Here is an 18,560-nt window from a genome sequence, read left to right as displayed (position 1 = left end):
AAATTATTACTTTTCTTGTATTTTAACGTTTATCATTAATTTATTATATTATAAAATTGTTTTAGACATTTAGTATCTTTGCAGTTGTGATTTTAGCTTGGTGCGAACTGGGAGTTAAAAGTTAGGAAATCCAGCACTGAGTACCGGCACCTTATCACCTTTTTTTTTTTACAAAATAAACAATGTATATATATATGTAACGAGTCCCCGAGTCTATCCTGCCGACAACGCCAAATGTAACGAGTCTCTGGCTACCCTGCCGACAACGCCAAATGTGACCTTCCCGAGTCTAACCACTCATTCCACACAACATTGACCACAGCATAGATACTCGAAGATGCAGGTTCATTATTGATCCTTTTATTACATGAATCAAAGAATGCTTCACAATAATATAATGAATCAAGAGAGATGTTTCACAATAATAGTCTGAATCAACGGACCCCCAACAGTCCTCACTAGGCTTCATCTAACTGAATACACATGTCTAACGTCCTTCTTAACACCATATAACCAACGTGATACTGCCACACAGACTCACTGAGAGAGAGAGACTGACGGACTGACTGACAGACCTTCTGAGACCGACTTTCTGAGAGACTTTCTGAGAGACCTCGAGCTCAGCCGTCGCCTTCCTTATATCCCCTTCATAATCGTACTCATATTCGGTCCTATCATAATCGTAATTGTAATCGATTCTAATCGTTACATCAGACTGTTAATTACGCCGCTTCTGTCGTACAGTCCGATTTTAATAAGCCACCTGCATCCTGTCACATCAAAGTTGACAGACCGTCTTTCGTATCGCTTCCCGAGATATTACGCCTTGGCATCAGCCAACACCTGCACTGTGACGTCAGACTGTAACACGTTATGTCTCTTGGTAACTTCCCCTAGTTACATCCACCCCTGCCTTTTTTTTGTGTGTTATCAACCACAAACAACGCTTGGCAGGTGCAGTCCTTCAAAGTCCATCGCACCACCGTAAAAAAAATCCATTGTTCCACTCACTGTCAATGTCGTCACATTCGTATAAGATTGACAGTTATCCCTATTTCACATATCCAATGTGTCTACATCATCTTCCTCAGACACAAAACAGTTCTAGAATTCACATCCACCTTTTTTCGTTTGGTGCCTTCACCAGTTCACTTTTATGACTTTTTGAACAGTCTGTTTTCATACCAGCGCGACCATGAAAGAATTGATGGTTGCTGACAAAAAATTTCGTATTCTTTCTGTTTCTCAAACTTCTCCGCGGACCACTTATCTGATGGTCTACTGTCTCTCTGCTTTTGGAGGGACCGGGATCCTCCTTGTTGCCGGTATCCTCCCCTTGTGTGTCGCTGTTGTTCTGTTGATGGTGACATGGTTCCGGGATGGGTATGAGAATTTCCGTTATAGTTTCCGGTTCCCTAATTGTCTTGGGTTTCCTTGTGTGTAACTGCTCCTCTTGACTATGACAATATTTCTTTAATTGAGCAATATTCGCCCACCGATCCGGTTTGGTGTGATCGATGGGTCTTATCTTAAAGGGGCCACCTGCTACTTTAGGCATCTCCACGACTTGCCATATCTCCTGTCGCCAGAGGTCGTGGATTTTGTTTCTGCCTAACGGGTGGCTACGCAGTAATACCCTGTCGTTCAGTTTGAGTGACGGGTCCTTTGTCTGTACCGGCGGTTCCCTTCGCCGTGCTTCATGTTCTAGTCTTTCCTGTACTACCCTGTACATTTCTCTAATTCGTCTCATATGTTCATTCACATATTCCAGTGCAGTGTATGAGCCAGTCATACTCTCCTTTTTTCCTAGGAACAAGTCAAGAGGGAGTCGAGCCTCCCGTCCGAACAGCAACATGTATGGCGAAAAGCCGGTTGTGGCATGGGGTGTGCAGTTGTATAGATATACCAACTCTGGGAGAAAATCAGGCCAACGTTTTTTCTGTTCAGGTTCTAGAGTACGCAGCAAATCATGCATGCTGCGGTTGAACCGCTCGCACTGTCCGTTTCCTTTCGGATTAAATGTGGTTGTTCTAGATTTGTTGATCCCGTAGTGACTGCACAGTTGGTTAATTACTTCTGACTCGAAGGCCCTTCCTTGGTCAGAGTGTAATTGTCTTGGTATGCCATATTTGATGAACCAATGTTCTATTAAGACCTTTGCCACTGTTTTGGCAGTCTGATCTCGTGTGGGCACCGCCACAGTCCATTTGGTGAAAACATCAGTCATTACCAACACATGTTCCGTCCCATCCGATGATTGCTCCAACGACGTAAAGTCCATAGCCACAATCTCTAGTGGTTTTGTCGCTAATAGGTGTCCCGATGGCTGTCTCATTTTGACAACTGGCATTTTCGCATGCTGACACCTCACACAAGCCTCACAATGGCGTTTGACCTCCATTTCCGTATTGGGCCAGTAACACCTTCGTCGTAATATTTTGTGCGTCCTGTCCTGACCCTGGTGTCCTGCCCTGTCATGTGCCAACCTTAGCACTTCTTCTCGTAATTGTCCAGGCACCACCACCTGGTGTATTGTCCCATCAATTTGGTCATAAATTCTCCGCATGAGAACACCATCCTGTATACTGAGACGGTCCCAATGACTCAGTATTTTCTTTGTTTCTCGACCAAATTGTTCTCTTTCCCTTCTTCCTGGGAATTTTTGTTCCTGGACGTGTTTCAACAGCGGCTGTAAGCCACTATCCGTTCTCTGGGCATCTCTTATCTCTTTGTGATTAAGGCAACTAACATCACCAATGTCCATATGTCCGGGCTCTGTGGAAATGTGCTCCACCCCGGTCTGTCCGTTCTGCCTCACTTGCACCCCGTGAGGGATATCTGTTGACGCTCTGACCTCACATATTCCTGTCAGCGTTTCTTCCTCATCGCCCGGTCTCTCGTAAGGATTCCTTGATAAGGCGTCCGCATTGCCATTGGACCGCCCCGGGCGAAATTTTATCTCCAGGTCAAAGAGTGCCAATTCTGCTGCCCATCGCTGTTCGATGGATCCCAACTTTGCTGTCTTTAGGTGACTCAAGGGGTTATTGTCAGTGTATACCACACATTTAGCACCTAATAGATAGTCCCTGAATTTTTCCGTCACAGCCCATTTTAATGTCAAAAGTTCTAGTTTCATGGCGCTGTAATTTGTCATGTTCTTCTCTGATTCCTTCAGAGCTCGACTGGCATAAGCAATAACCCTGAAACCTTGCTTTTGTTGTTGTGATAGCACAGCTCCCAGACCTTTAGAGCTGGCGTCAATTTCTAGCCGAAATGGTTTGTCAAAGTCTGCATATCCTAATATCGGCGCCTCTGTCAAAGCCTTTTTCAGTAGCTTAAACGAGTTCAGGCATTCATCAGTCCATAATTCACCTATCAGTTGTGTTTTACCTTTCTTTTTCTCCTTACTGTGTTTCTTTGTCATTTTGTTTACCAAGTCATGCAATGGTGCGGCAATTTTTGCAAAACCAGGCACAAATTTTCTATAATAGGAAGCAAAGCCCAAGAATGATCTGACCTCTACTGTAGTTGTTGGCTGTTTCCATTCTTTAACAGCTGCAATTTTATCTGGGTCAGTGGCGATGCCATCCGACGAAATCACGTAACCCAAAAAATGTACCGATTTCAGACCGAAGCAGCATTTGTCTGGGTTCAGCTTTACTCCTATCTCCCTAAGACGGAGAAACACTTGTTCTAATCTTTCTAGATGGTCCTCCCAAGTTTTTGAATAAACTAGTATATCATCCAAGTACACCAACATTATTTGAAATAGAAAGTCACTCATAGCACTCTGCATTACTCGCTGGAATGTAGCAGGTGCATTAGTTAGACCAAACGGCATACGGGTCCACTCGTACAGTCCCAGTGGAGAAATAAATGCAGTTTTATGTTGATCGTTGGGGTGCATGGCCACTTGGTGGTAGCCACTGGCCAAATCCAAGGTAGAAAAAAATCTTGCTCCCCCCAACGCATCAAGACATTCATCAATACGAGGCAAGGGGAATGCATCCCTTCTTGTGATATTGTTCAATTTCCGGTAATCACAACACAGTCTTATCTCCCCTGACTTCTTTTTTACCACTACTATCGGTGCCGCATACGGGCTCGTGCTGGTTGTAATAATTCCCTTTTTTAGTAGATCGTTCAGGTGTGCCTTCACCGCAGAGTAGTGACTCGGTGGTAATCTTCGATAAGGTTGCGCCACCGGCTTGTCTTGTAGTAAGGGTATCTGGTGTTTTATTACTTCCGTGTAACCCAAATCACCCTCGTACGAGGCAAATATATCCCTGTACTTATTCAACAATTCATTTAGTTTTGGGTCCTCAGTTTCCGGGAATGTATATGATCGGCCATCCTCTTTCTTCACCTCGGCCGTCACATTGACCGACCTAATTGTTACTTCATTACTGCTGGTATTGCTCAGTTCGATGCACTGTGCCGACCTTTGTACCTCGACGTTCTGTGGTACTCCTACCAGAGTATTAGGCGGTATAAAAATTTCCTCATCCAAAACATTTGCCACTAATCCTTGAACTAGTCCATTTTCCGCTGATGTGTATGTCCGCAGTAACACGACGCCTGCCCTCAGTGCGGCGCCACATGGTTCTATCATCACATCACCATTCACGCTTCTATCACCAATTTGTAATGTGATTGCCTTGACCGTGTTTGCCGGGACTGATATCCTTCCTCTGGTCTTGGCAAACCTGGCCAACTTGGATCCCCGACCTGGTGTGGTCGATCCGACAATATTTGTAAGAAATTCTGGCAACTGGCCAAGAATATTCATGCCCAACAGGCAAGGTATATTTGACACATTTGTCTCTAGGTTGTGTTTCGTAACGAACACCCCAACCTGCTTCAACCTATGTCCCGCCACCACGACATCCGCCAGAAAATAACCACAGTAAGGAATGGTTAGTCCATTAGCTGCCGTCAGGCGCATGCATGTGTCAGACCTCAACCTATGGTCTTTTCCTTTCATCCATTTGGTGTAAAAATTTTCCGTGATTGTCGTCACCTGGGAGCCTGTATCCACAATTGCCTTCACCGCGATGTCCCCAATCGTAATCACCATTTCGGGACAGACTCCCATCATTTTGCTTCTTGGGCCATAACCTCGCCCCTCTGTAGCCTGGCCCTGCCTTACAGAGGACGACCGTTTCCCTGGCAGTACCGTGCCATATGTCCGGGTTGTGAACAGGACAAACAAATTGGTCGACCGTCAGCCGTCCACCGGAGCGATGGACCGGCGGGTCGCGGCCGTCCAACCTGTCTCTGTTTTGTCCCGTTCTTTTCCTGATTCTCAGCTGTTGACCTGCTTTCCAACCTCTCCAATCTTTGGTCAACCTTATCCAGGTGGGCCAACAGTTGAGCCATCATGGTTTCCACCGTGCCGGTCCCCGTGGGTGGGGATTGTTTCTGTTTCGGCACAGAGACTTTGTCCACCGAACAGTTCGATTGGTCCTCATCCTCGGACCTGCGGATCGCTGAGTTCCTGACCTGAAGGAAGGTCAACTGCGGGTCTTTGTGGACCTCCTCTTTCAACTCTCTCCTTAAGATCGGGGTTGCTAGCCCCTCGATGAACTGGTCCCTCAGTAGGCGTACATCAATGTCAGGTGTTTTGCCCTTTACCGAATCAAAGGCCCTGTTTATTCGGTGTGAATACTCCATCACACTCTCCGCCATTCTCTGCTTTAAGCCTACGAACCCCGTTAGCAGTTGCGATCCCGACCGTCTCTCCCCAAAGGTCTCCATAATTAGATCCAGCACCTTATCTGGATCTGATTGGACGGTTTTATCGTGGCATTTGACCTCTGCCCTAACCGTCTCTCCTATACTGCCCATCAGCAGTCTTAATCTTTCCTCTGGTGACATGTTTCTCGAGGCCCAGGCCGCTTTGACCTCCTCACTGAACCTGTTGGTTAAAGTTGGATCACCGTCCCCGTAAAATTTGTTAATGTGGGACTCTCTGGGCAGGACCACAATATGGGTCTGCTTCTCGTCCAGAGTAGACATTTTATTCCTTTAGTAAAAAAAAAAAGAGTTCTTTCTTACCGTGTGTGTATGAAAAAAATTTTCCTCGTTCCTCAATTTTCACTGTTCCTGAATGTCCGAATTCACACACACACTAAACACAGTTATGAACTAGGTTGACTATGGGTGCCTAAAGCGGCAAGTCTCGTTGAATTCATCCTGGTCGCAGCGCCAAATGTAACGAGTCCCCGAGTCTATCCTGCCGACAACGCCAAATGTAACGAGTCTCTGGCTACCCTGCCGACAACGCCAAATGTGACCTTCCCGAGTCTAACCACTCATTCCACACAACATTGACCACAGCATAGATACTCGAAGATGCAGGTTCATTATTGATCCTTTTATTACATGAATCAAAGAATGCTTCACAATAATATAATGAATCAAGAGAGATGTTTCACAATAATAGTCTGAATCAACGGACCCCCAACAGTCCTCACTAGGCTTCATCTAACTGAATACACATGTCTAACGTCCTTCTTAACACCATATAACCAACGTGATACTGCCACACAGACTCACTGAGAGAGAGAGACTGACGGACTGACTGACAGACCTTCTGAGACCGACTTTCTGAGAGACTTTCTGAGAGACCTCGAGCTCAGCCGTCGCCTTCCTTATATCCCCTTCATAATCGTACTCATATTCGGTCCTATCATAATCGTAATTGTAATCGATTCTAATCGTTACATCAGACTGTTAATTACGCCGCTTCTGTCGTACAGTCCGATTTTAATAAGCCACCTGCATCCTGTCACATCAAAGTTGACAGACCGTCTTTCGTATCGCTTCCCGAGATATTACGCCTTGGCATCAGCCAACACCTGCACTGTGACGTCAGACTGTAACACGTTATGTCTCTTGGTAACTTCCCCTAGTTACATATATATATATATATATATATATATATATATATATATATATATATATATATATATATATATATATATATATATATATATATATATATATATATATATATATACACGAGTTGGGCGCCTAATTGAAAGTTCGCCCCGGGCGCCGTGGGTGAACGGAAAAAAAGTCACAGGAAAAAAAACACAGAAAAAAAGTCACAGTTTTTGCTAGGAAAAAAAGTCACAGTGGAAAAATTTTATCGGAAAAAAAAGTCACAGAAATAAAGTCACAGAAAAAAAGTCACAAAACTCTTTTTAGAAATATTTTTATTAATTTGTTAAGAATTGTAAATTTTGTATGTTTATTGTTGTGGGTTGTATTTTTAATAGCATAAATTATTTATAGACGTTAAAAGCATTATGATTTATAACAACTGTAAGTAAAAATACTCTAAGATAATTAACACAACAATCTCAACTTTTGTTACGTATTTAGTTAAATACGCGGTAGAAAAGTTAACTATAAAAGAAATTTAGGCACATTTTGCCGTAGGCTATTCTCTGGTCGGCCTCTCCTCAGTAGGCATTGTCCGAACATATTTTATGTTGTTGACGTTATGCGTCAATGACAGCTTTTGAACGTTGTCGGCTTTCTGTTTTGATCCTAAGTTTTGTTATGTAATGAGCGTGATAAATAAGGGCAGTAAAGGCAGAGGCGTAGCGACCCCTCCCGGCGCCTGGGGCAAACTTTCATCAGTTTGGCGCCCCCCATATATATATATATATATATATATATATATATATATATATATATATATATATATATATATATATATATATATACGTGTGTGTGTATGTGTGTGCGACAGTCTGGAAAAAAATTAACAAATACGCTGATTGTCGTTCCCTAAAACTTCACTGGACGCCAATTAAATTCCCGATAAGATCCTTTAAAAATGATGATAAGTAATGTCAAAAAAAAAATTAAAATTGTACCGGTGCTAATTCGTTTAGCACAGTCTTTTTATGATTCAGGTTCGGATTTGGTCTGTGTGGATGATACAACTATTAAGAAGGGTTCGGTGATTCCAAAAAGTTAAGAACCATTGCTTAAGGTGTAGAAGGTGCAAGCCTTATTTGGTCTACTTCTGGTCGTATCTTTAGAACAATTTCGATAATTGTAGGCCTATATCACAATTTTGAATTATCAGTTGAACAAAGTAATAATTAGTACAAAATACTAACTTTCTTCTCTCTTAAAATTTTGGCAAAGAGTGTCGCTTCCCACCCACGCGCTCCGACAGTCTGCTATTTTACTGATCGGATAGCGATACAAGAATCCGTGATATTTATTTCTCTTTAATGCAGTGATCCTGGCAAGATGTAACGCAATCAAGTAAAAGTATCTGATCTCTCACGATGAAGTTGAGAGAATCGTAAGAATCGTACAAAGAACTAGTCGCGTTATTACTTATCAAAACTGGGTAGTGAATAGATTTCTTTTCTAAGTGTTAAAATATTTATATAGTAAGCGATCCATTACAAATCCTTGCGATTTTTGTTGGTGATAAGTGCCCCACCATCTTGCACAAAAATGGTAGAGTGGATTTTAAACGTCACTAACTCTTTTTTTATGTTACACAATCGTGTTTTTCTTTTCTGAGTGATATCGGTTATTTATTCCTTAATCCGGTGTGAATTTTTCCGATTTTAGTCTTCGAAAAAGCGCCCCCCCCCCCTCTAGGAAAGCTGGATAGCGGTTTTTCCGGTCACTATTTCTTAAGGATATACGTTTTACAGTTACACAATCAAGGTAGAAAACAGTTAAATCAGTATGCAAGGGCTCTCATCCGTTAAATTTCTTTACTTTGTTTATAATTCAAAACTGCAGCTTAAAATGAACTTTGTTAAAAAAGTTTCTACCCCTTTTGGCGCCCCCTAGGGTCGGCGCCCGGGGCGGCCGCCCTCCCCTAGCTACGCCTCTGAGTAAAGGTGGTTGAACTAAACATAACTATTGTTGCCATGAGTTGAGGGCAGCAAGTCCGGCGAACTTACCATTTCACGGTAATTTAATATTGGTATTTTAAAAAAACCACGATGAAAAACGTGGACTTTGGAGCATTCTATTAAATGCTACTAATCTTAAGTTTAAAATAATTACAATCTACAAACTTCATAATAAATATTTTTAGATGAATTATAAAAATTCCTATGCGTATACAGCCTACACACATTACATTTAATTAATCCTAAGTTAATTTGCACTCTCTAAATATTTAATACATTAAAGTATTAACAAATATCATGCAAATATATATTTGAGACTTTTTTCTTGTGACTTTTTTTCTGTTTTTTTTTCCTGTGACTTTTTTTCCTACAATCGCGCCGTGAGGGTCGCTAGGCCACTGGTTCCCATGGGTTTATTTAAAAAAAAACAAAAAAAAACAACACGCACAGCCGTCTTAATAGTAGGAGTTTATGTTCGTGTTAATATGTAAGTGTTTCGATTTTAAATTCAACATGTGAACATCCACATGGACCCTAACACACCCCCCCCCCCCCACACACACACTGCATGTGTTATATATATTCGGCTACAGTTGATATATTTTATTACCCCCCCCCCCCCCCCACACACACACACACAATGAAAACTGGCTACGCCTCTACTTGTGTTTCTGTTTATTTAATATTTAAATTTAAGTCCTAAGACTATCCAAATGCAAGCCATTTATTTATCAGTAACAACTAAATCTAATCTAGCTATTCTAGGAACAAGAGTAATAATGCACGAAGTGACCTATGCCCATATGCTGAATCTATTGTCCCTACTTTTGTTGAGCTATTTTACGGCATAGATTTAAATTTTTTGTTCTTTGTACCCAGGTCTAAATATAGATCGAGTATATTGTAGTGAAGTGTTGTGCCTCGCAGTAAACACGTACACGCTGTCTAACACACTCTTGCACACATTAGGAGCGCCCTCTCGCGCCGACGCACTTACAAACGGATATGGTGGACGTACAAGCACAGTTATATCGAGAAGAATAAAAAATAAATAAACAGCTAGATCTACATCTAGATCTATATTTTCAACATATAAGGTGATATTTTTTTGCAAAAGCAAGCATGTGTTCTATCAACAATAGTCAATTCTCTTTAAAACAGCCACCGCAGCTTCACATCATTGCACTGTAACTGTTTTTCTAGCGGCAAATTGTTAATGATAATGTGGTATGGAACTTACTTAGATCTAGATCTAGTATCGTTACCGTACTATTTTATTTAAGCACACCTGATATTCTACGACTACGAGGTATCGATTAGGTTTTTACTTACAACCTGCAATTTGCCAATTTTGGCATAATTATTAGGCCTAATTATTAATTATTCTAATTATCTACGTGATAGTCTTACAATCTACTCTTTAAATTTATTGATTATGAATCTAGTCTAGATCTAGAATCTAGTTTTATTCTAGATCTATCTACTATCTAAATCTACAGTATCTAGGCCAGTGGCGTAGCCAGGATCGTCTCAAGGGGGGGGGGGGGTTCCATTTTGTACCCTGGGACATACTTTCGATTTGCACCCCCCCTCAAACTTTCGATTTGCACCCCCCCCCCCCCCTCAAACTTTCGATTTGCACCCCCCTCATACTTTTTCTATATATCGAGGGGTCTATGGGGGGGGGGGGGTTATGACCCCCCCTAACCCCCCCCCCCCCTGCCTACGCCACTGATCTAGGCTATCCTAAATATAGGCCTATAATTAATAATTACTAGATTCTAAATCTATAGGCTTCACTATACTAGAATTATTAGATCTAGATCTAGATCTAAATGTTTTCAATTTATCCTTGAAGTGGGTATCGACTATCGAGTTAATGACCGGTAAACTAAGAAAACAAAAGCTCTTTCATAGAATGATAGCCTTACTCACTCTCAAGTACTTACTTAGTTAATTTTTTTTACTTAGGACAAGTCTTAGTCTTAGGTAGACTATATTCAATTTTCTATATTATTTAAAAAATGCTAGATCTTTATATTTTTATAAATATTTTCATGCAGGAACTTGTGGCGATTGTTTCAACAGACACTACTACTGACATGAAAATATCAAAATGTATCACAAAAAGCGGACAATGGTTAAACAGAAAATGTTCAGCTGAGAAATCTATTCAGCCAATTGGGTGTTGGACCTACATATAAATATACATTTACTTTTTTGTAAAGGTTTCCACCATGGATGGCTTAGATGAAGGAGCCTCAGTTGGTGAAGGGTCCCCTGAATCTGCTGATGGTGACACCACTGATACACAAACATCACAAGATCCTTCAAATGCAAAAAACAGATCAAAGAGAAAGCCATCAAAAACACAGATCAAACACATTGCACCCAAAGATAATTGTGACACATCTAAGTATGGCACTCAGAACATGGAAGATCTATTTAATGATGTTACACAAGGGATATATCGCAGTACTCAGTCTCAGTTAGCATTACAGTTGCAACCATTAATACCTCAATCAGTTACTCCAGTAAATACTCAAGCTGCACCAACAGTTCCTAAACGCATACGAAGACTGTCCCAAACTTCAGCCGGGTCAACTTCCAGTATTAGATCATTATCTCGTCCCCCTCCTAGTTATCCATGTGGAATATGTGGAAAGGTTTTTCGTGTTCCAAGTCGATATGACAGTCACATGCTAGGTCACAGTAAAGGGAAACCTTTTTGCTGCAACACATGTGGCAAGATGTTTTCTTCTCAGGACAAGCTTGACCACCATCTTCCAGTACACAACACTGACCGCAAAGCTTCATTTACGTGTGAAAGTTGTGGCAAGGTAAAACATAATGATAAAAAATTCCTTATGTTATCATCAATTTTTTGGGCTTTGTACTGCTTTGACTTGAATATCATTGTCATTTAGTATTGCTGCAATCTTTTAAAATCCTTATGTTATTTATTAAAAGTGTTAATAATTTTATCTCTTTTATAATTTAATAGGTATGTGTCAACTGGAGAGCATATTTGTATCATCTTAAAGCCAAACACACAGAATCAGGGGGCAAGAGATTTGCTTGTAATGTAAGTTATTTTTCATAATGACTCTACTAATTAACCATTCAATTCATAAGAATTCGGGTTTAAATAATTTTATTTATTTACTTTTTTAACTCATTCATCAATCAGACTATCATAAATATGTAAAATTGATTATCAGTTATAGTATACTTAATTGGTTAAGAAGCTTAGGGTGACATTTAAGGCATCAAAATGGGGTAGGAAGGTGTAGATATATTCTAGGTTAAGATTAAGAAAACCTTGTGTAGTAAAGGAGGGATGAATAGAAATGAGTTAAGGAATTAGTTAAAAAAAAAAAAAATCATTGCAGCACTGTAGAGATGAAACACAAGGGTGATTAGTTATGTCCATGTTGTCATATAGTTCCTGTGTTAATCTCATTTAATATCACAAAAGTATTCAACTGGACACACATGTATTAGTTTTTTTTTTTGGGGGGGGGGGGGGGGGGGAATTTGAAAAACTCATCATCATCATCTAGAAATATTGCTATTTCTTGTTGAAATTAGGTTGGAAAATGTATACACTCATCAAAAAATAAAAAGTAATAGGTTTATCGAAAATGTCTTTTTCACTAGTTAATTGTCAGGAATAAGAAAAGACTGTTTTATGGGTATCATTTTTTTAAAAAAGTGTGAGGTATTCTATAAAATGAAAAACAGCATTGCATGTATAGACCACCAGTGCCTACAATTGTATTTTTACAATTTTGAAAAGATTGACTTTCATGATGGGAGGGGGGGGGGTTTAAAGAACAAATAAGTTTAAGATACCTTGATTTAGATGGATCACATGTTTTTAAAAAATAATTTTACAAAATGTATTACATATTAAAAAAGTTGTTGCTGTTTAACCATATTTGCCACTTTTTTCTGTATCTAGATATGTGGTCGTCAATTTCACACAGGTCAGAGGTTAAGGAATCACATGGCAAGTCATGAGGTGGGGAAAAATCACTGCTGCTCTGTCTGTGGTAAACTCTTTGAAAGTGGAAAGAAACTAGATACCCATATAATGGTTCACAACCTTACAAGTAAACATGATCAAAATTTACAGTGTTCCGATTGTGGACGTCAGTATTCTGAATGGATTGCATTTAAACAACATATGAAAACTCATGGTGCTGAAGGTGTGCAGTATCCTTGTGGGTTATGTGAAAAGGTTTTCCCTACACAGTATGAGAAAGAAAAGCATAAACGTGTTCACAAGCAGGTTCAGTGTGAGTTTTGTGAGAGGTATTTCAGGTCAGCATCTGTGTTGTCTGTCCACCTTAGAATTCACACTGGGGAGAGGCCTTACAAATGTGGCTTGTGTGAGAGAGATTTTTCCCAGGCTTCTGTTCTAAAAGTTCACATGCGGACTCACAGGAAGGAGGGGGCGTATGACTGCAAGCGTTGTGGCCAAATGTATACTGATGTTATGGAGTTCTTCAAACACCATATGGCACATTTAGAAGAAGGTAATCTGCAGTGCGAAGAATGTGGTAAAATGTTTGAAAGTATTAATAATAAAAACCGGCACATGGCAGCTCATCGAGATCGAGCAGGGAGGATTTGTCAAATTTGTGGCAAGGAATTTGGCCGTGTCTCCCATCTTGAGGCTCACATGCTGTGCCATTCAAACCAGCTTCCGTTACTTTGCAAAGTTTGTGGTAAAATGTTCCCATCAGAAGAGGTTCTCACTGCCCACTATTCTACACATATGGGGAGTGAATTAAACTCAGCCGCTCTTTTGCCTCCCACTAAAGGCCCTTTGTTTTGTGGACTGTGTGGGAAAATGTTTAAGGGGCAGGTGTTTTTAAACAATCATATGAAAAAACATGAGAGAGAAGGCTTGGATTCTAGAGGTGGAGATGACATAGTTGATGAAGATGTTGTTGAAGTAGATGGCGGTGAGTTTTCCTGCTCCGACTGTGGTAAGACATTTGAGAAAAAACACCACCTCACTGTTCATCGCAGAGAACATACAGGTGAGAGGCCACATACTTGTATTCTCTGTGGCCAGAGTTTCTCATTGCGCAAACTTTTGTTAGAGCATATCAGTGACCACAAGCGGGCTGGTATAATGATGTTCACTAGCCAAGACAGTTCAATGTTAAATTGTGATATTATTCCCAGGCCATCAGATGACAGTTATCTGGACAGTGATACTTGTTCAGAGACTGAAAGTGATCATGAAGAAAGTGAAAATACTCATCTGAAACATCAACCTCAGCATATCAAGTATGAGCATTCAGCCATGTCATTAAATTCTGTTCCAATTCAAAACAGTTCATTCCAAGAAAACCAATTCCCTAAACAACTCAACAGTTCTTACACAGAAAAATCTTATGTTGGATCTCACAATTCTTACTCAGAAAAGCTGTTTGTAGACACTCCCAATGGCATATACCAGGATAAACATTACTCTAGACCAGCGGGTACACCTTATTCAGACAAAAATTTTGCGGCTAGTCCAGGAAGTTCTTATTCAGATAAAAGTTTTATGAATAACTCACATACCCCTGCTATAGAGAAAAATTTTGCCACCAATTCTACAGGTTCATACACACAAAGCTCAGATAACACCATGATGGAAAAGAGATATCTGGAAAGTCCAAATCCAATTTTCCCAGATAAAAGCTATATTGAGAATAGAAAAATGTATTTAGACGATAACTTAATAAAGAAATCCCCAATACATAGTAGTGATGATCTTCATCCATATGGAGTGTCCAGACATCCGTATGGCTTAACACTACAATCATCTAGCCTTCTCTCAAATGACCAGCGGCATTCAAGTCTTCAAGATGGAGCTTTCAGTCAACCAGACATCCACATGGCACATGACACCATCTCCTCTGGTATGCCCTTTTCACTTAAAGACTCGAGTTTGCACACTAGCATTTCCATGCTTCGGTCAGAGCCACATTTATCTACCAATATACAAATGTCTGCTCGTGATATGGGTACCTACACGTTTTCCTACAACAGTAAAGCTTATTTACCATCAAGCTTGAACAGTTTACAACGGAATTCATTTCACGGAGGCTTCCATGGTGCATCAGGTAGATTTGCAGCTGATACCCAACTTACCATGTCCTCTTTTCAGTTGCTTCCACAAACTGCTTTTCCTGAAAATTCCCATCCAGCGTGACATTTTTGTATGTGTTGGCTAATGTTTGAATTACTGAACTTTATAAATAGGCTTTTTCTTATTTAAACTAGCAGCTAAAATTATATTCCAACTCTACATTTGGTTTTGTGGTTAGTTGTATATTGTTTGTCATGTACCTCCAATAGCCAGCATAGAAACATAACTGAAAGGAGTTCTGTACCCATTTAGGAAAAAAAAATATAGGAGATTAAACAAAATGGGTTGAAAAAACTGTGTAGTCATTCTTTATTAGTGCTCTCACTGAAATATTTAATAAAAGTATTATGTTTTAAAGAGTTTGATTTATAAACATAACTTTTGTGACTGTGAAACTTTCATTTCTATACAATGTTCTCCTCCCATTTTTCTCCACAATTTGTTCTCACTTGTAAAATTGTCAACATGAATTAACTATTTAGAGCCAGTATTCACATACCTTTTTAAATATTTTATAGCTTTTGTTACTTTTGTTAATTTAAATAATTACAAAGCATTATTTACTCCTGTTTCTAGGAGTATATGAATGATTTTTTTAATACCTCTATCTCAAAAGTATGTACATTTATTATGATTTTTTCAACAATACACAAATTATTGTTGTATAGTTTGCTCAAGTATGATATTAGTCCTTCCTTTCTGGCTCAATACATGTTAATAGATACTACTGATATTGATTTTACTTCATCTTCTAGCATTATAACATTTTGTTGTGTAAACAGTTCATTCCTACTGCATTTTACTATTTTATAATGCTGATGCTACAGAACCTGGGATTTTCACAATTATCATTGTTGTATTTATTTAACCGAGGAAACGCATAATTAGAACTTTTTAAAAATGTAATATTTTTTAATAATCAGATAGAAGTAGAAGTGTTAAAGTCTGATGTAAAGTCAGATATTTGAATTCCATATTTGTTGCACAGTTTAACTTTAACATTCTCATGATCTGATATAAAGCTATTTGAAACTAGCAAAGAAAATTGATTCCTACAAAATATATTACTATGGGAAGGCATGGCCTCGAGGTATAGCACTATACTGCTAACCCCAAAGTCTAGAGTTAAAAACTGGGTTAAAGTAAGTGGAACATTCCTGAGTCCACCCAGCTCTGATGAGTACCTAACTCACATTGGGGATAGAACAGGCTGCTAGGCATAGTGCTGACCACTTTATCCCTTCATATGCCGTGGTCATGAAAGATAAACTCTACTTCATCTGCCTGATTAGGTCTAAAGTGGAATCTTTACTACTTTACATTACTAGAATACTCTGCAGAGTTTAATGTTCGTTCTACAATAACTGTTTGTTTTTTAAATTTTTACCTTCATAATTTTTTATACTCTGACATATACACGATTTATTTTTACAGTTATATACATGCATAATAAGTTTTGTACCCTATAAGGTTATTTGGTTATCAAAATAATTTATTTTAAATGGTTTAGTAAAATATTATTCTTTTTCAGATAAAAAGAACAGTGTATTTAGTATTTACCACATTTCTTATGTTTAAATATGCAGTTGAAGTAAATTAAAATACCTCATTTTTTAATGTGTTATTGAAAAAAAGATAAAGTTGGCCAATTATATTAACTATAGAGATAATATTCTTCAAAAATATTTCGATGTCAATTTTCTTAAATTTTAAAATGCTCTTGCAAGCATGCATTTTAGTAAATTAAAAAAAAGCTTCTATTTCTCTTCGCTATATGTTAAATTAGATATATTGGTGATTTAATTTTTGTGAAGTTTCTGATTAGGCCCTATTTGTTCTGCAGAAATGGTTATTTACTTGACTCTTTTTATGGTGTTTATACTGTTTTATTACTAGCGGGTATTGCTTATTAATTTATATTTTAGATTATAGTCAGAACACCTATAAATACAATGATGTATTTTAGGTAGGAATACAATTTTTAAAAATATTTTTTAATGCCTGTATTCAGCTATACACTGAAGGTACCATTGTAGTCAACATTTTTATTAAAGCCTAATTTCTAGAAAATTGTGATCATTTTTTAAAGAATCTCATGTTTAAGTAAAATAATACAAAAGCAATGAAATTTAGTATCAGGTTTTGAAGATCAATCAGCATTTGCTCTAATTTCTTCATCAAATATTCTTTTGAATATCTTTAAATTCCTAGTTACTACAGAATATAAGTTCTTCTATAGCTTATTAACTTACTTTGATGTCTTATCGTTTGCTATGGCTAGGAGTATCACACTGGCTGTTAACAATGCAAACTGTAAACCATAACCCTAAGATATAGCAGTGCATCCATAACCTCAAGTGTTTGCCATCTTGTTGATAAATCTAGTATGTAATGGTCTTTTAATGTTTTAGGTAGGAACCACTGTTGACAAATATGGAGGCCAGAATTCTTCTATGAACAAACAATTCATTGTATTAATTATCCTTAAATGTTATATTCATTGATTAAAGGTGCTAGCAATTTATCTTTTATTCTGGAGAAATGTGAACCACATGTATTAGACGCTGAGTGAGTGCTGGTATGTTGAGTGCAAGAACATCAGGTCCAATGAGTGAGTGCTGGTATGTGGAGTGCAAGAACATCAGGTCCAATGAGTGAGTGCTGGTATGTTGAGTGCAAGAACATCAGGTCCAATGAGTGAGTGCTGGTATGTTGAGTGCAAGAACATCAGGTCCAATGAGTGAGTGCTGGTATGTTGAGTGCAAGAACATCAGGTCCAATGAGTGAGTGCTGGTATGTTGAGTGCAAGAACATCAGGTCCAAGACATGTAGAAATTGATGTTTTTATACATCTCTAGTGTCTGGATGTGTAATGCCGTACATTGATGCACTGTGTACTGGGATTTTTTAAAATAATAACCCTGTTGAAGTTTGTCTACCAAACTTTTTTATAAACTGTGAATATGTTAATAGCAATGATGTAAATACTGCAACTATTTGTTTTCCAATGTGATATTGCCATTGTTTATCTAGTCATGTCTACCTTTTGTTTTAACTTAACAGCAGCAGTCATTCTACAATTTGTTTTGATATTTTATTTTTCCACTCTGTATAACAGTGCCATCTCTACAATCTAGTGAAAATCTCACATTGTTTTCTTTTGGTGAAAGCAATTGGTGGGGAGGCGGGGGGGGGGGGGGGGGGGGGAGAAGTTTGTATTTGAAAAATGTTTGATTATCCTTCTAAATTTTTTACAAAAGTATTGTTTAATTGATTTATTCATGTTTAATAAATAATTTGAATACTACTACTACACAAGGATTTTTTGTTGTTTTGTCTAACCTTTTTTTTACTTTCTCGTATATACGAAGTATAGAGAAAGTATTGTAATCGTGCAAAAAAAAATTGAGGTTTTTGCAAATCTCGACGTATTATACCTCCCTGAGTCGAAAAAAGCATAGTTTTGCATCTTGTCCGTATGTCTGTGTGTGTCGGAAAACACGATA

At 38.7% G+C, this 18,560-nt stretch overlaps 1 protein-coding gene across 2 annotated transcripts; it reads left to right on the top strand.

Annotated features, from left to right (window-relative positions):
• The first annotated feature begins 9,907 nt into the window (after positions 1-9,907).
• LOC131952802 (zinc finger protein 26) lies at positions 9,908-18,227 on the top strand. 2 transcript variants are annotated; one of them, XM_059315656.1, is made up of 4 exons: positions 9,908-9,997; positions 11,129-11,740; positions 11,905-11,985; positions 12,865-18,227. In XM_059315656.1, the coding sequence occupies exons 2-4, from the start codon at positions 11,138-11,140 to the stop codon at positions 15,115-15,117; spliced, it is 2,937 nt and encodes a 978-aa protein (XP_059171639.1). In that variant the 5' UTR covers positions 9,908-9,997; positions 11,129-11,137; the 3' UTR covers positions 15,118-18,227. The 2 variants fall into 2 exon arrangements, with proteins under 2 accessions (XP_059171639.1, XP_059171638.1); XM_059315655.1 differs by lacking the exon at positions 9,908-9,997 and having other exon boundaries at positions 11,004-11,740.
• The last annotated feature ends 333 nt before the right edge of the window (positions 18,228-18,560 follow it).

Source organism: Physella acuta, unplaced genomic scaffold (genome assembly GCF_028476545.2).
Source record: "Physella acuta isolate Inbredline_101_S28 unplaced genomic scaffold, ASM2847654v3 ptg000890l, whole genome shotgun sequence".
Lineage (NCBI taxonomy): Eukaryota > Metazoa > Mollusca > Gastropoda > Physidae > Physella > Physella acuta.
This window is presented reverse-complemented; position numbering and strand designations above follow the sequence as displayed.

Bases quoted from the DNA above. Each gene is read 5' to 3' on its own strand.
- LOC131952802 (XM_059315656.1), top strand. From the start codon at position 11,138: ATGGATGGCTTAGATGAAGGAGCCTCAGTTGGTGAAGGGTCCCCTGAA. The intron at 11,741-11,904 runs GTAAAACATAAT...ATAATTTAATAG, and splicing joins CGTGTGAAAGTTGTGGCAAG to GTATGTGTCAACTGGAGAGC. The intron at 11,986-12,864 runs GTAAGTTATTTT...TTCTGTATCTAG, and splicing joins GCAAGAGATTTGCTTGTAAT to ATATGTGGTCGTCAATTTCA.